Below are 17869 nucleotides of genomic sequence, written 5' to 3'. Positions count from 1 at the left end.
CAGAGAGAGAGAGAGAGCTTAATGTGCTTCTCAATTCTTATTGTGCATTAGAATCACAAAATTCCCTAGATTCTAGAAATCTAGAAATCTTAATGTTTAAGCATATAATGATATTCTAGGGCCTAGAATATCATTATATGCTTAAACATTAAGATTTGTAGCTACTCATGGAAATTACTAAAGTAGTCAAACCTGTTCATTAGAAGGGGGTGTCCCAATACTTTTGTCCATATAGTGTAGCTACTTACGAAAATTAACCATGGTTTTACCACAAATAAACCAAAAAAAATGGTTACTACAGTTAAACCACAAATTAACCATGGTTTTCCTACACTAACCATAGTTTAACCATGGTATTTTTGTAGTATAACTGTGGTTACAAATGGTAATCAATACACCAAAAACCATGGTTACTACACTTTTACTACAATAAAACCATGGTTGATTTTCATAAGAGCTGTGCGTGCAGCAGCTGGAAGCGTTTGTTGATGATCAGTTTTGACTACATTTTCCACTTCTGATGTCATTTCTAGCGAGTTGAATATTCTCTTTGTAATCACCAAAGCACTTTCTATTTGATCTGATATTCAAACAAAATACCCAAAACATTAACAAAAAATATGATTAGGCTATTTAGTAAATATATATTCTTATTGTATAAGAGTAAAAGTTTGGAAGAAAATGTTCTGTTTAACCTATTGCTTGTATTTTGGAAAATGAATGACGTTGTTGTTGTTTTTTCCGGTTAGAATTGTTTTGTTTTTTTATTGCATATGAGCATATATAACAATAAGAGAAATACAACTTTGCATATAAATGCCATCAGTACACAAGATTACAAGTAAAATAAAAAATTAGCCAGAGGAAGAAAGAAAACATAAAATAAATAAATAAAACAACTAAAATAATGAAGACGGTACAGTTTACTTGTCTATTTCAAATTTGCAGATAATGTTAGAAGTCCTGAGAGCTTTTTTTGTTTTACATTTATATACCATATTACAGTATTGTTTAAATTCGTTGATAAAATAAAAAAAATTTGGTTTACCACCCGACCAGTTCCTTTTTTGTGTATATGAAACTTCCCCATTACAACCAGTAATTGAATAATATACGCTGTATCCTTTTCTATCCCATAATCATCAACATATATCATTATATCAGACCCACCCAGTTGAACAGCTGTATTAAGTTTTCTTGTAATGAAATTCTCAACATCAACCCAAAATATCTTTGTATAGATGCAATGAAAAAATAAATAAATAATTGTTTCTTTTTCATTACTACAAAATTCACAGTCAATATTCAATTTAAAACATTCCAATATGTTTCACCGGATAAATTCTATGCAATATTTTATACGAAACTTCCTTTATTTTGTTATTAACAAAGAATTTATCAACCATTCTCCAAGCCTTACGCCAATTTAAGTCTCCAAATATTGATGACCAGAAAAATCTAGCTGGAGGATATGTAACATAATTTACTAAATTTCTAATGTATTTATTTGGTATGTTGTTTTTTTAAATATTAATATTTAATTAATTAATATTATTTTATGTGTATGATAATAAAACTCCATCACTATTCCTCAACTGACTAACCAATAAAATATTATTTTCAAACCATATATAAAAAAAAAGTGATTTAGGTTTATATAAAATATCTCTGTTATTCCAGATATAATATTTTCTAGGGGAAAAGTTATGTTTAAAGGCCAATGTCCAAGCCATGAGAGCTTGTTGATGAAATCTTGCAAGTTTTACTGGAATTTTGTCAATACAATAATTGCATTTTAACAAAAATTCAAGACCACCGACTGACTTAAACAAAAAGTTTGGGAATGTGTTCCACATGTTATCTTTCTTGTTTAAGTACTGTGTAATCCAATTCATTTTAAATACATTGTTTAGGTATCATAATTTAATACCTCCAGGCCCCCATTGTCCTTTGAATTGCATAATATCTCTTTTCTCAAATAATGTGGTTTTCTTTTCCAAATAAAGTCGAAGAGTAATTTGTTCAACGTTTTAACTACTTTAGAAGGTAAATCAAGTGTTAAGCAAACATCGCCTTGGACAAAAGGACCCTCCCCTGCAAAGATAAATCCCTTTGTAACCACATATTAAATCTATTGTTAGTTTTTCTAATTATTGGATCAAAGTTTAAGTCACTGCGAATTATTTCATCTTTACATATGATTACTCCGAGGTAATGCACAGTGGTTTTGATTGGAATACCAGATATATTTGATAAATTGCAATTTTTTAAGGGAAAAATAACCGATTTACTCAGATTCATATGTAATCCTGATACAGATGAAAAATCATTAATACAATCAACAGCTTTATTAACTTCATGTATATCTTTTAGAACGAGTGTTGTATCATCTGCAAATTGACATAGCTTAAATTCTTTTCCCATAGTTGCAATACCTTGAAAATATTATTTCTTGAGATGAAGAGCTAATAATTGGGTTGCTAACAGAAAAAGAAAAGGAGAAAATGGACAACCTTGTCTTATTCCTCTGCCAATTTCAAATCAATTAGATGTTCCTTGGGCCAATTTTACAGAACTAGTGCATCCTTTGTATAACATTTTAACAGCTTTTAAAAAATATTAGCCAAACCCGAAAAATTCTATCGTTTTAAACAAAAAATCATGTTCTATAGTGTCGAAAGCCTTATGGAAATCAACAAATAATATAAGACTATTATCTGATAAGTACTCATTAAAATCCACCATGTCTAAAATCAATCTAATATTGTTACTAATGTGTCGTCCTTGAATAAATCCAGTCTGTTCTTCATCAATGTCATCTAATCAATGTTTCAGTCTTTTAGCAAATATGTACAAAAACTTTGGCATCATTATTAAAAGACTAATAGTTAATTAAACAGAGACTTTGAAGACTATGCTACTGTATGTTGGCAGCTGAACGCATTGTCAAAATATATAATATTTAATAAATACGCAAAGGAGGCTGTGGATATTTTATGAATAATAGGCTATCATTTAATATAACATACAATGTTTTTATGAGCACATAGTAATTGAAAAGACTAAATAACTAAATAGTGATGAAGCCTTGAAGTAATGACTAGCCTCTAAAATATTATAAACATACATGAAATATATGAAATCATGTGTTACACACAAACTTAAGCACACAGTTAGATACTAACTTACAGTACACAAGACACATCATAAAACACATAATACATTGTACTTCTAGGTAAGTTCAGGACAAATTCAGGACTGACAACCGTATTCTGCTGCTGAACATGGCCTTACATTTCTGGAAATAGAAATCATCTGATTTTGATTCGCACTCTGAACCACTGGTTTGCACTGCTCTGCTGCACCTAATTACACGGCACTCTGTTTGTTGTTAGCAAGACAAAAAGTTTAAAAGTGACATTTTTAGGCTGCTCTGCCACAAATATAATGCATTAATATAATGCACTGTTAATGCAATGTATTCTTTTCAGTTAGTGCAATTCAACATGGCTTATCACTGAATGGGGCAGATTTTTTACAGTATTCTATACAGTGATAAAGGCTATGTCGATTAGCATTGCATTTTAAATATACATTATCCTTTTGAAAAATACCTGAGATGTCTTGAAGAATACTGATAAACCATACACTGTTGCAATGGTGAGCTAATTCTCTTCACGTTTCAGTAACTAATTTTCAGCACTCATTTTCATGGGCCAGTATAAAATGAAATAGTGACAGTGTGATGCTGTGTGTCTTTGTGTCTTCAGTCTCTGCTGATTGTGTGACTGTGACGTCTCTGTATGCCATCAGCTGATCCTGAGGAAACTGGACTGACGTCTGAATACTGAGAGTCCTTCAATAAAACACACAGACAGTCACATATGAGTATGAGACATTACTGCTGTCACATCACATCAGCAGATCCAGTTCAGAAAAACACAGCCAGAGATATTAGTATATTCATATTACAGCCAGAGATATGAATGAACAACTGATCATAGATTGATAACAGTAAATGATCACTTACACACAGACACTGTAAGAGATTAAAATATTCATACATTCATAAATCAGTCACATCACAGAATTAAACATAGATGAACGTATTATCATCTTATATTCTCCAATCACACACACAGGAGCTCTGTTACTGAACTTGGGTCAATATAAAAACTTTAAATAATCAACAATAATCACAATAGTCTAATGTCTCCAATTTATAAAGTGGATCATCCTTCAGATCAGAGAGTAACTTCACTCCTGATTTTCCTACTTTATTCAATGGCAGATCCAGCTCTCTCAGGTGTGAGGGGTTTGATCTCAGAGCTGAAGCCAGAGCAGCACAACCTTCATCTGTGATGCCACAATCCCTCAGCCTGTAGAGAACAATGACACACTGAATTGTAGTTGAAGTGTCAGTATTTGTTATTGACTCTGGTCTCAGAGCAGGAGAGGAGATATAATGACAAAGAAACAGTTACTTGCTCCTCTAATAAACACCTACAGGAGGACATTTGCTTCACAGGAGCCACGTGTTCACCATTTATTAACAACTGTAGTGATCAAAAACCATTGTGTCATGTTTGGACTCATCTGGCAACTTAAAACTGAATAGAAATGCATTGAACTCAATAGAGATATTCAGGGTCTTAATGTACAAAGTAAGAACTATTGCGTACACATGCATTGAAATCATGTTAATGAGCTTTTCTTCTCGCTCTTAACCTAATTACCTCCAGCTTTATTGTCTTTGGTGTTTATATTCCACTTTGATGAACTTTCTTTCTTAAATAATGCTTTTCTCAGGATATAAGACAGGGATGGGATCGGTCCTGGAGGACCACTGTCCTGAAAAGAAATGTGTGACTATCAGAGAGATCTTACCACAGTGTCTCCAGTTTACAGTGAGGATTCCGTAGTGCATCAGAAAGCAGCTTCACAGCATCTCCTAGTTTATTCCACGACAGATTCACTTCTCTCAGGTGTGAGGGGTTTGATCTCAGAGCTGAAGCCAGAGCAGCACAACCTTCATCTGTGACGCCACAATCCCTCAACCTGTAGAGAACAATGACACACTCTTCACTCTCTCAGATCGGATCAGTTTAGATGTGAATCCATTATTAAAAATAAAGTACAAACCTAAAGCACAAATCAATATGTTTGATGGATCACTGGACTGAGGTCTAAAATGTCACAAAACATGATCATAAAACACAAAAGTCTCATTGAAGAAAGATAAATTTTCCTTTATTGCACTATGCCTGTACTTTTTTAATGCAAAATCTGTTTTATTAATTACACTATTCACTACATAGATGGAGGAGTGATTGTGTGTGTGTGTGTGCGTGTGTGTGTAAGAAAGGCTTCCTGGCTCAGGGACTCAAAGCGGGGACTTTTTTCCTGTGACACATCAGCGCTACCCACTGAGCCACTCTGCCGCCCCATGTAATAACATATTAATTGTATATGGTTATATTTATTATAATCATAAGTGGATGCAGCTTTATTGGGACCCTACTTGTGGCTCTCCCTAAAGCCCACTCCTACACCTGCTCCTAACCCTAACCATGTTTACCTGCAAAGCTCCATGAAGAGAGCCACAGTTCTGAGAATGCTAAAAAAAATATGAGATGATCTGCCAGCCTCCCTGATCAATTAGAAGGCCTATTAAATAACCATTAGGCACTTTATTCCCACTACTAAATGCCCATCATACACTTTTTGAATATTTAATGTTTGTTTAAAATTAACACATCTCCGAGCTATGATGCAATGGAAAATAGGGAGAAGGAGGGGATCAGGAAAAGACAGATTTGTACTCGGATTTGTGTTAAAAGCTTTGCCCACTGTCCTTACTCTCCCACTGACAGTATGTGACTGGTTTATTTTGTCATTTTGTCTGAAGGGCTATGTGCACTATGCGTAAACAGATAATCCATTTAAAAGGTTTTTGCTACTGCGAAAGGGTTAAAGTGAACACAGAAGTCCACACATGTACAAGAAACAAAGTTGGTCACACAATTTTATACTATCTGTACGTCTTGATTGACAGATGCCTTGTCCAATCAGTGATAAGTATTCCATTTGCAAACAATAACTCCCTTTTTTGTTTTGTCTGTGTGAAAAAGCTCATGTTCAGTTTGTGTTGAACAGGGTATTATGTTGGTCTTTGAATTGAGGAAGTGTGGTTTATTTAGCGATTGAGCGAGAGCAAATCAGTTCAGTTCGGGAACGGTGCCATTGAAAGCAGAGGTCCTGCAATCTCACTTGAAAAGCAGCAAAATCTCTTTCTGCAGCACCTTCACTTGGTGCTTAATCATTCAAACTTCTTGCTGAAGTTTCGTTTGTGACAATTCTTGTATGTGCATCATTGAAAACCGCGAGTTTCATTTGAGTGTTCATTATATTTTTATTATTATTATGTCATTTATTCACTGTTTTAACTTGGTGTGCGGCTGCATTACATTTGATGTAATATGAGAGTGTAGTTACCTGATTAAGAGAGATATTAGCAGTGAACATGATCGCCCATTATATGGCTGTAATGACTCATCGTTCATTGCACATTTATGCAGGTTTTTTTGTTACTGATTAAGTTTATTTAGTCCATTGTAGAACCATATTCGAAAGTCATACACATAGACAGGATAAATATTCAGTAGCACACATCAGACTTATATACACCTGCATTCATTGTTACTGAGGATTCATTGTGCGTCAAAGGACCTGAGACTGCAGCTTAAAGACCAGCTTCATGTCACTATCCTGACACTGGAACGTCTTAAAAGGACTGTGGAGACCAACACTGACTATTGAAATCATTGTTTTCACAACCTAATTGTGAGACCAGCTGACATCTGTATCCTTAAAGCCCGCATCTGTTGAAATCTTTCAATTGATGTATGGTTTGTTATGATAGGACAATATTTGGCTGAGATACAACTATTTGAAAATCTGGAATCTGAGGGTGCAAAAAAATCTAAATATTGCACTCACACTCACACACTCACACACACACTCTCACACACACTCTCTCACACTCACTCTCACACTCACTCTCTCACACTCACTCTCTCACACACACACACTCACTCACTCACTCACTCACACTCACTCACTCACACTCACACACTCACACACACACACACACACACACTCTCTCTCTCACTCACACACACACACACACACACTCTCTCTCTCACTCACACACACACACACACACACTCTCTCTCTCACTCACACACACACACACACACACTCTCTCTCTCACTCACACACACACACACACACACTCTCTCTCTCACTCACACACACACACACACACACTCTCTCTCTCACTCACACACACACACACACACACTCTCTCTCTCACTCACACACACACACACACACACTCTCTCTCTCACTCACACACACACACACACACACTCTCTCTCTCACTCACACACACACACACACACACTCTCTCTCTCACTCACACACACACACACACACACTCTCTCTCTCACTCACACACACACACACACACACTCTCTCTCTCACTCACACACACACACACACACACTCTCTCTCTCACTCACACACACACACACACACACTCTCTCTCTCACTCACACACACACACACACACACTCTCTCTCTCACTCACACACACACACACACACACTCTCTCTCTCTCACACACACACACACACACACACTCTCACACACACAAACGCTCTCTCACACACACACACGCTCTCTCATTCTTTGCATTGTTGTGATTTCTTTGATGGTGAATATGTACACAGTGTACTTGATTATTGCTATTCAACGTCTTAAAGAGTAAATTAGTACAACATGGTACAATTGCCTGCTCTTCATTTCTCTCGTAGCCATTGGACATCAACTGCAGAAATCAACCCTCTGAGATGGTTGGCACTATAATAGTAATTGGTGCATTGCAGTTCCTTTCAAACAGTCTCGCTTGTCATTGTGTTTTCTGACATGTTTTGTGTTGAGATTTGTTGTTTTGTTTTCAAATTTGTAATGTATTTTGCACTTCACATACAGTATAGTTTACAGTGTGTCATATATGATTTTACCACAGTTTCTCCAGTTTACAGTGAGGATTCTGTAGTGCATCAGAAAGCAGCTTCACAGCATCTCCTAGTTTATTCCACGACAGATTCACTTCTCTCAGGTGTCTCAGAGCTGAAGCCAGAGCAGCACAACCTTCATCTGTGACGCCACAATCCCTCAACCTGTAGAGAACAATGACACACTCTTCACTCTCTCAGATCAGATCAGTTTATTATTAAAGATATAGTATAAACTTAAAGCAGAAATCAATGTTTGATGGATCATTGGACTGAGGTCTACAGTGCGTGCATACTTATTAGGCACGTTGTTATTCTGATCATTTTTTTTTTCCAAGCACATTTTACCAATTCCAAACCACATCAATCTTAAAGGGGTCATCGGATGCAAAATTCACTTTTAGATGTTGTTTGAACTGAAATGTGTTTTGGCAGTGCGTGTACACGACCACCCTATAATGATAAAAATCCACCCAGTGTTTTTTTTTTTAACCCCGATAAATCCAAACCCCTTTCTCAAATCAAGCCGATCTCAGATTCTTGGCAGAATGACGTAGTTCTGCACAGGCCCCTCCCACTATTGTTGATTGACAGTGTCGTTTTAGCTTAGCTCCGCCCTGAGTGACTGTCATCAGTCCACCATGGTTTCACCGCTGGAGCAGATGTAGACAAGAATGACTCCTAAGTGATTGAGGTGTTCTGTTGTTGGATGTAATAATGAACATAGCAGTCGTCATTTACTCCCGACATCTGAGTAACGCAGTGGATTACATTGTTTCTGAAGGGAATGCCCCCCCGATCTACAAAAATGCGTCTATGTTCGCGCGAGTCATTCGTGATCCAGCTTCACCTCCAGAAGAGTGAGTATAAGTTTTTTTTATGAATCTTTGCAAATCGCCTTTCCTAATAATGTGCTAGTTAGCAAGTTTCACGATGAATGCGGCTAAAGTTTACCGTCTCTTTTAGAGAACGGCTCGTCACCCCACAGAAGAGAGGGGCGGGGTGAGCAGAGCTCATTAGCATTTAAAGGGACATGCAACGAAACGGCTTGCTATGAACAGAGCTGCTTTTGACAAGGTAAAAAGTGTGTTGTTTTACACTACCTTTGAGAAGTTTTAACTAAAGTATGTTATAGACTTTACATTAAGACCCTAAAGAATCATATCAACTTGTGGAAAATGGGCATCCGATGACCTCTTTAATAAATACTATTAATTTTGTATTTAATCATTTATAAGTGATATATAATTGTACATGAAGGCTGGAAGTAAAAAACGTTTTATATTCAGGTGTGCATAATTATTAGGTAGGTTTCATTTACAGATCAAATGAGCCAAAAACGAGATTGAACTCAGAATGAAAAGTCAAAAATTATTAAATGCCCATGAGAAATATTCAAAGCTAATGCAATGCAGAAACTGCAAAGTTAAGACATGACACTTGGACAGCAAAATGCTCATTAAGTCAGCACGGTCAAAAAAACAGGTGGAGAAGAAAAGACACGTTAACTGCAAAATAATTAAGTTTAAGAATTAGGTGTGAAACCATCAGGAACCCTTTAGTCTCCAGCTCCACCACTTTCCACAGCTGCAACCTACCTGGAGTCTCCAGATGTGCAAGGTGAGTAAGTAAGTTTTGGGAGCTAATTTTTAGTCCATCTCTGCAAGACAGACTTTTCAAGATAGGAGTTGGACTAAAAATGAACTCCCAAAACGTACTGCCAGATTCTGGAAAGATAAATTCTTCAAAGAGTGGTAGAAGAGGATGTGGTGCTGGTCCTTCAAGAGTCACTCTCAACTTATCGGTCTATAAAGCCTATTAAAAAAAAATCATTCTTCATGTATTTTTACTACACTTCAGCATGTTATTCTTATTAATTGAGGGTAATTTTTTAAAAGATTTTTTACCCAAGCAAAGTCTCTGAAAATCTGACACCTTGTACTTCTGGAGACTCCAGGTAGGTTGCCGTTTTTGGAAAATGGTGACACTGGAGACTAAACGGTCAGATCAGAATCAACGTGCCTAATAATTGTGCACGCACTGTAAAATGTCACAGAACACAAAACATGATCATAAAATGTGTCTGTCTTATGCTAAATCTGTTTGCATGTATAGCTAGGCATCCCTCTCGACAGCCCCTGGAGCTGTAATTGATGACACTATTCACTACACAGAATGTGAGAGTCAAATATTATCTTACCACAGTTTCTCCAGTCTACAATGAGGATCCTCCAGTCCAGCACAGAAAAGTGTCAGACCAGAATCTCCTAGTTTATTCTCAGACAGATCCAGCTCTCTCAGGTGTGAGGGGTTTGATCTCAGAGCTGAAGCCAGAGCAGCACAACCTTCATCTGTGATGCCACTATTATACAACCTGTATAGAGATGAAGATCATACATATGAAACACTACTAAAAAATAAAAAAAACATCGGTTGATATTCACTGTGGGCAAATAGGCATGATCAAAAACTTCAGTGATTGTATTTTTCTTCAAATAACAGATCAAGAGTGTAGGGGTGCATCAGATCACAAATCTCACAGTTCTGATCATATTACAGGTTTTGAGTCACAGATTGTTTTTTTTGCAAGCAAAAAATATATATTTAAAGAACATTTGAAGAACTTCAATACCACAGCAAAAACAGTAATACAAGTAAGAACAGATAAACAAATTACAAAAACAGATAAATAAAATATAACAAAGCTACAAATAAAGTAAGGTCTAACATGCAGTTTTCAGGCACAGAAATGTGTAAAATAACACTGCATAGAGTTCACTGTATAAATTAAATATAGATAAATCTTTTTTAAACTTGTGTTTTGTTGTTTGGTTAACATTGATGACGAACAGAAGCAGGTATTTATATGCTGCTGTCATGAACTAATGCACGGATCCGATATAATGATACACATCCGATTTCTTTCTGTTTATGTTCACTTCACTTAAGACATAACTGACTGTTTAAGAGAATACTTGCAGAGACGGATATTTTGAGATAATTTTGTGCGCGCAAAGAGACACGGAAAAGGAATCAATTCTGTTTGCGCGCTGTAAAGGGACATCGCAAGGAATTCTGGGCCCTGTGCACTGAATTTGCGGGGCCCCCTCAAAATCACGTTCAGTGGAGCGGTGATTTTATGATGCGGGATTTTGCGATCGTAAAATGTAAAATAACGTTCAGGGGTGGGGGCTGGACTGGGGTTCAAATTTGGCCCTGGACAAATCGAGCCCATCCGGCCCACAAATTCCCCCTTGAATGTTTTGATGGGTCATAGGGCCTTCAATTGGAGTAAATAAATGAATAAATAAAACAGGACAGAAACAAATTCTGATAGATATTACTGAATTCATGACAAATGCAACAAACTTAATAATGCATTTTTGTCACATAGAAAAGCACTTGACAGTAAAGCATTGATTTTGAGCTAGACTACTGAAAGTTACTTAATAAATTCTGTCATCATGTCCTCACCCTCATGTCCTTCCAAACGACTTTCTTCTGTTGAACACAAAAGCAGATTTTGTAGAATGTGACCCTTGAATTCTACTGTATGTACAAAAATGTCTTGAATTTCTCAAATTATGTTCCACAGAAGAAATTCATACAGGTTTGGAATGACATGATGTTGAGTAAATTATGACAATTGTTGGGTGAATCTCCCTTTAAGAACTTTATTATTTGTAAATAATAAACAACTAATTTATATAAGACACTGATATTTATTTTTAATGGGCCCTATGCACTCTGTCACCCTTTTACCCCCACTAGCGACGCCCCTGGCGCTGTATTAAACTGTGTGCACAGAAAATAGCGCGAGAGTACCAAATTCTCTTTTGCCTCTTCTTGCACTTGGAATGGTTTAAATCGGCAAGACTTAGAAACACATGCAAATCATCAACTACGATCTGTTACAATCTGATACATCGAATTTTAGGAGATTTGAGCTAGTGTATATATGAGCTGCTTCTCCACTTGTTTGGTTGCTCTTGATTTCTGCTTGTTCTTTTATGCCAGATGAGAAATATTTAAATTCCTTCTTTATGTAATTTTTAAATTATTAACTGGAAAACGCTCCGGTTACTGACATAACCTCAGTTCCCTGGGATGAGGGAACGAGCGTTGCGTAGAATGCAGTATGGGGAAACTGAAGCCTGATTTGTTAACATTTGTGTAGCTGCACAAACCAATGGCGCTCTAGCCTGCCAGAAGGGGCGGAGACAACATCTATATAAGTCAGCTCTGAACGCCATTTCATCAGAATCTTTCGACTGAAGTGACAGCCATTGATTCACGTGCAGCTTATAGCACGGCAAGTGACACAACACCAGTGTTAATTTTTTTGACGAATAATTTATCATAATTTTCATCAACTACATTTTTTTCACCAACGAAAATGAGACAATAACGAACTAAAACTCGTTTTGAATGACTGATTTGACTGATTTTCATTCTCAACTATTTACGTTCACTGACATGAGTTACAGTGGTACAAATACAGATATTTTTTGTTTCCTGTGTTATGAGACACTGAACATATGATAGAGTTTATGAAATGTGTCAGTTATTAATGATGTATTTGAGTAATGTGTGATGATGCACTGTATTAAAAAATCCCACAGTTTACCTCACACCAGGGTACGTGCTGTCTTGTGGTTGGATCATAGACTGGTCACAACGAAAATGAGACAATAACGAACTAAAACTCGTTTTGAATGACTGATTTGACTGATTTTCATTCTCAACTATTTACGTTCACTGACATGAGTTACAGTGGTACAAATACAGATATTTTTTGTTTCCTGTGTTATGAGACACTGAACATATGATAGAGTTTATGAAATGTGTCAGTTATTAATGATGTATTTGAGTAATGTGTGATGATGCACTGCATTAAAAAATCCCACAGTTTACCTCACACCAGGATACGTGCTGTCTTGTGGTTGGATCATAGACTGGTCATATTTCTCACAGACGGGTTTTGTTTCTGATCTGTGTTGCAGGACTGACCTTGAATCAAGAATCAAACACTCTGACATTGGTGACATTTTTCTCATTACCTTAATAACAGTTGTGACTTCATTAAAAATGCACCTGCTCAAGATCATAACTAATAAAATTCTCATATGTCATTAGATTTACTGCATTTCCTAGCCAGACTTCTGCTTATATTTATTTGTTGTAGTGCTGCATAATTATGACAGTTTAATTTAAAATATCTTACTATAATCATATCTTTTACAAAAAAAAAAGAAGTAATATTTGAGGTTAAACCTTGTGTCATCACTCTTAAAATTAACTGGACGATACAAAGAAGCGTCACTCCTCATAGACACACAGCTGGGCTCTGCTTCAGATTTCTTCTGGTGAACTGAACTATAACAGAGAGAGATTAAAGGTACACTAAGTATTTTCATAGATGTGTCTCTCTGTGTGGGCAAATGTTAAAATATCAGATTAAACAATTAAATAATCACATGATAAAACATCACAAATATTTCAATTATGTCTGTTGATGAAATATTGTACCTGAATTGTTGTGGATGATCTATAGACTCGTCACTCTTCATAAACACACAGCTGGGCTCTGGTTCTGATCTCTTCTGATCAACTGAACTATAACAAATATTGTATTAATATTAACTTATAATGAAAAATATTATCTTTTCATTTTTACTATGTTGATACAGAAAGCATAAAATAAAGTTCTTTCATAGACTCTCTGCCATAACAACTAATATGAATACAATAATAGCATGAATACCTAATATAAAACAAAAAAACAATATAAATATTACACACAGTTCTGTCTCTGATCTCTTCTGCTGAACAGATTTCATCATGACATTCATTTTAATAAGGCACCTTTTAAAGGGGTCATATGATGCTATTTTAAAGATCATTATTTTGTGTATTTGGTGTAACAGAATATGTTGACATGCTTTAATGTTCAAAAAACACATAATTTTTCAAAAAAAAAAAAAAAGGATGGCCCCCTTTTAAATAAATAGGTGATTTAATATAGTATGTATTCAAATTACCTGCATCCTGGAGAAAAAGTTTGTGTGTGATCCATGATGAAGCTGAACAGACCCTCAAACTCTTCTGAGTGAGATCTCCAACACTTCCTGTTCACTCAAATACATGTTAGTCTTATGTTAACACAAATACTAAAATGAACCACAGACAACACGAAACAGCAACGAAATCACTTCATTTGCTTAAAAATGTAAGTATTAAACATATAAAAACGCACGTCCTCAAAAAAAGAAAGTCACATGCGGATAGCGATGCACGTTTGAACCAGGTTTGAACTGAGGCGCCAGAAGCCCGGAAAGATTCGAGGCTTGTGCTGTTAACGTAGAAATCGCGAGACCACCGAAAAACGAAGCCTCACTTTCTGTCCAGTCACGTGCGCGATTCGGAAAGTCCGAAGCCCCCCCAGATCTTCTTCTTCTTCTGGTGTTTTATGGCGGTTTGGCAAACCAGCGAAAAAGGTGCATTACCGCTACCTACTGATCTGGAGTGTGGAGTGTGCATAAATTTGGAAGAAAGAAATACAGAAGGGAAAAAAAATAAAAAATAAAATAAACCCTAGATTCTATCTATTGTTCCTGTGTTTTTCAGGTATTTAAACATATTTTCTTGCACTCTTGATTGCCTCGACCCATTTCCTAACAATACTTTTAAAGAAATATTATCAACTCCCAGCCATCCTAATTCTTGAATTAATTGAAATCTCTCCCTTTCATATGCAGAACACTCAACAATAATATGTTTCACTGTTTCTAATTCTCCACATTTGTCACACTTTCCCGATTCATGCTTACCTATTTTATAAAGACTATAGTTTAATGCTGTATGTCCGATTCTTAGTCTTGATAAGATGACATCTTTCTTCCTATTTCCGTATCTTTTCCTCTCATTTCCAACACACTCCTGAATCTGGAAAAGATGTCTTCCTTGCTCACATTGAAAATGAATGACTTCCGGCCACTTTGACGCTCTCGACGGCGGCGGTGTGAACGCACAGTAAGTTATTCTTCTATTCATATTTGTTTACATTATTCTTCTATCTAGTATGAAATGTGTGGTGGCTGCTTCGTCGGACGGAGTTTCCTGCTTTATTTTTTTTTTTTTTATACTAACCACCAGATGGCGCTGTTTTCGACACTCTCAAAGCTTTGAATCATGAGGCTTCTTTTTATTGTACAAATCCAAAAGTAAAAGCACAAATAAGTAACTTATAACAGACATTGGCAACAATAAAAAACTATGAAGAACCAGGAAAAAAAAAAATAATTGAAAAAAGAAAAAGGAGAAAAAAATAAAAACCTGGAGTCCTCTCTCCATTTTCTTGTCCGCCATTCTATATTTGGCTCTCTCCCTTTAATATGCAACACACAGTCAAATATAAATTATAAAGAAGCATAAATATTATACATTGACCACAGTGTAAAATATTTTAGGGCTTTGGCATTACATGGAGATAGTATCCAAGTAACATTTCAAGTCTTTACAAAAAATAATAAATAGGGGTTTCACAGGCAAACATGTAAATTTATGTATAAAAATTGTCTAGAAAAATTACAGTACTTGTCTTCTATAAAAACCAAATAACTCAGAGAAGAGAGAAACACGTACAAACAAACAGAATTTCCTCCAAAATGTATGGATGTGGACACAATCCCAAAAAAGGGAGGGACAGACTCATCTTCCACTCCACAAAAGAAGCAAAGGGGACCTTCTCAGGAAACATTTTTAATATATATTGATTGACAGGGTCATACAGGAGCAGAGGCGTCACAATCGGAGGGAAAAGGGGGACAGAGGATGAGAGGGGCCCCATAGATAAACCTGTGCAATGGGCCCCGAATCCATAGAGACTCCACTGCTTTACAGTTCCTCTCAGTTATCAACAGTCTGCACAACCGTGAGAAGAACTGTCACACAAACAAATCACGTCCTAAATCTTCAAGCTTTATTAGGTGGTTCACACAATTTATACTTTGCATAGAAAGAAAAGTAACATTATTCTGGGTTTTTCCCTCCAGAGGATGTAAAACCTTAAAAGTAATCATTTCACACTCCTTAATACAGGTGCAACATGACAAACATATAATGTTGCTTTGATGAAATATAACAAAGAAAAACAGGAATAAGGCGGCTGAGAATAAAAGAAAAGCAACACCATATACAGCAACAGACTATGTGCATTTCTTCACTCACACACATTCTCAATGGTGACTGAAAATAAAGAAAGTGAATGGCGACTGATAATAAGCTCAGGAGGAGACCGTAAGGGGGGCTGTAAGAGGCCACTAAATCTCTGTTATCTATCATTATACACATACGTTTGTTATTTTCATTAACTGTAATAGTGATCATTAAGAAATGTAATATGTCTTTATGTGGGGTGTACTCCATGCTGTGCAGTGTACATATTTGCATTACCATAGTGCAGGTAAAACTGTTTCAAAATAAACTGAATGGAAAACAGTTCATCAATATTGTCTTTAAATGTCTTGTTTTCAGTGCAAATGTTTAAAGACTCTTAAATCAAGATACATAGAGAAGCAAAATGACAGAAGTTGTTTATGACAACTTGAACAAAATAGAGTTTATCATATCAAATATCACAAAAAACGGGTAAATAAAGTTTTAAAAATCAAAAACAACTCCTGCATGGAAAGAGATATTCAAAGTCTTGCATTGAATGTTGTCCACTTTTTGTGCTCTCCGTCCACAGGGAAAGTGTGTAAACTCACTCAGTCAGTAATTTCATTATTAGAATGATCACTGTAATCATTCATGCTCAGTTTGACAGGTCTCTTCTCCAGAATAAAAAGAACGAGTTGAATGCTTTTGGTCACTCTCCTGTACGGGCTCGCTATCTGTAGTTTCCACTGTGGGTGATGACTTCTTCTTACGGCAGAAAAGAATGAGAATAAAGCAAAAAAAAAGAGTGAGAAAGGTAAGATCAGTCCAAAGCGAGTGCTCTCAGTTTGGTCTCCTCCTGCACTGGTGAGCTTCTCTGCATGAAATTAAAGAACAGAACTAGCACACCGTGTTTGTTTCTTTTTCTTTTTTCATTTTGGGAAACTTTGGCTTTTATTTAATTACATTTCAAAGCTTAATATGCTTTATAATTTCCTTGTTATTTCAAACTGAAGAAACCGAGACCCAATAACATTGCCTGTGTCTGATTTGTGAATAAATCATTCTTTTCAACTAATTATTTTCAATGAACCTCATTAACTTTTGATAGCTTATTGACTGCTGGCTAGTTGACGACTCATAATAACTGAGCTACAAACAGGTTTATTAGAGTTAACTAAAACTAACACTGGAAATAAATGCTACAAACAAACAAATAGTAACTAATAAAAAACTTTTTTTATTTCAGTTAGTTTAAACAGAAGCATAAATGTAAAGAATTTTTAAAGCACTCCAGCTGAAGTACAAATGTAAAGAATTAAAACACTCCAGCAGAAAGACAAAAACAAAGTATTTAATCAATTCAACAGAAGTACAATGTATTATGTGTAGTATAAAAATGCCACGATTTCATCTGTGTTTGTTTGTGTGTACTGTAAGTGTTTGTATCCAACAGTCTGCTTAAGTGTGTGTGTGTGTGTGTGTCTGTGTGTCTGTTTGTCTCTGTGTGTGTGTGTGTGTGTCTGTGTGTGTGTCTGTGTGTGTGTGTGTGTCTGTTTGTGTGTGTGTGAGTGAGGGAGTGAGAGTGTGTGTGTGTGTGTGTGTGTGTGAGAGAGAGAGAGAGAGTGAGT

General features: G+C 36.0%; 1 protein-coding gene across 1 annotated transcript; it reads right to left on the bottom strand.

Moving 5' to 3' along the window:
• Nucleotides 1-3528: 3528 nt before the first annotated feature.
• LOC107687266 (ribonuclease inhibitor-like) lies at nt 3529-14481 on the bottom strand. Its single transcript, XM_016484523.1, has 9 exons — nt 14338-14481; nt 14123-14209; nt 13611-13697; nt 13356-13457; nt 12996-13091; nt 10282-10455; nt 8088-8246; nt 4888-5058; nt 3529-3856 (listed from the first exon to the last, which is right to left on the bottom strand). The coding sequence occupies exons 2-9, from the start codon at nt 14155-14157 to the stop codon at nt 3697-3699; spliced, it is 984 nt and encodes a 327-aa protein (XP_016340009.1). The 5' UTR covers nt 14158-14209; nt 14338-14481; the 3' UTR covers nt 3529-3696.
• Nucleotides 14482-17869: the final 3388 nt, after the last annotated feature.

This window comes from Sinocyclocheilus anshuiensis, unplaced genomic scaffold (assembly GCF_001515605.1).
Source record: "Sinocyclocheilus anshuiensis isolate Anshui unplaced genomic scaffold, SAMN03320099.WGS_v1.1 scaffold745, whole genome shotgun sequence".
Taxonomy (NCBI): Eukaryota; Metazoa; Chordata; class Actinopteri; order Cypriniformes; family Cyprinidae; genus Sinocyclocheilus; species Sinocyclocheilus anshuiensis.
Note: the sequence above shows the minus strand (reverse complement) of the source record. Positions and strands in the feature narration are given on the sequence as shown.

What these genes read in the sequence shown, in the direction of transcription:
- LOC107687266 (XM_016484523.1), bottom strand. Translation starts at nt 14,157, where the DNA reads ATGGATCACACACAAACTTTTTCTCCAGGATGCAG. An exon ending in AGCACGTATCCTGGTGTGAG is followed by an intron (nt 10,456 to 12,995) that starts GTAAACTGTGGG and finishes ATCTCTATACAG; the next exon opens with GTTGTATAATAGTGGCATCA. An exon ending in TGTAGACTGGAGAAACTGTG is followed by an intron (nt 8,247 to 10,281) that starts GTAAGATAATAT and finishes TGTTCTCTACAG; the next exon opens with GTTGAGGGATTGTGGCGTCA.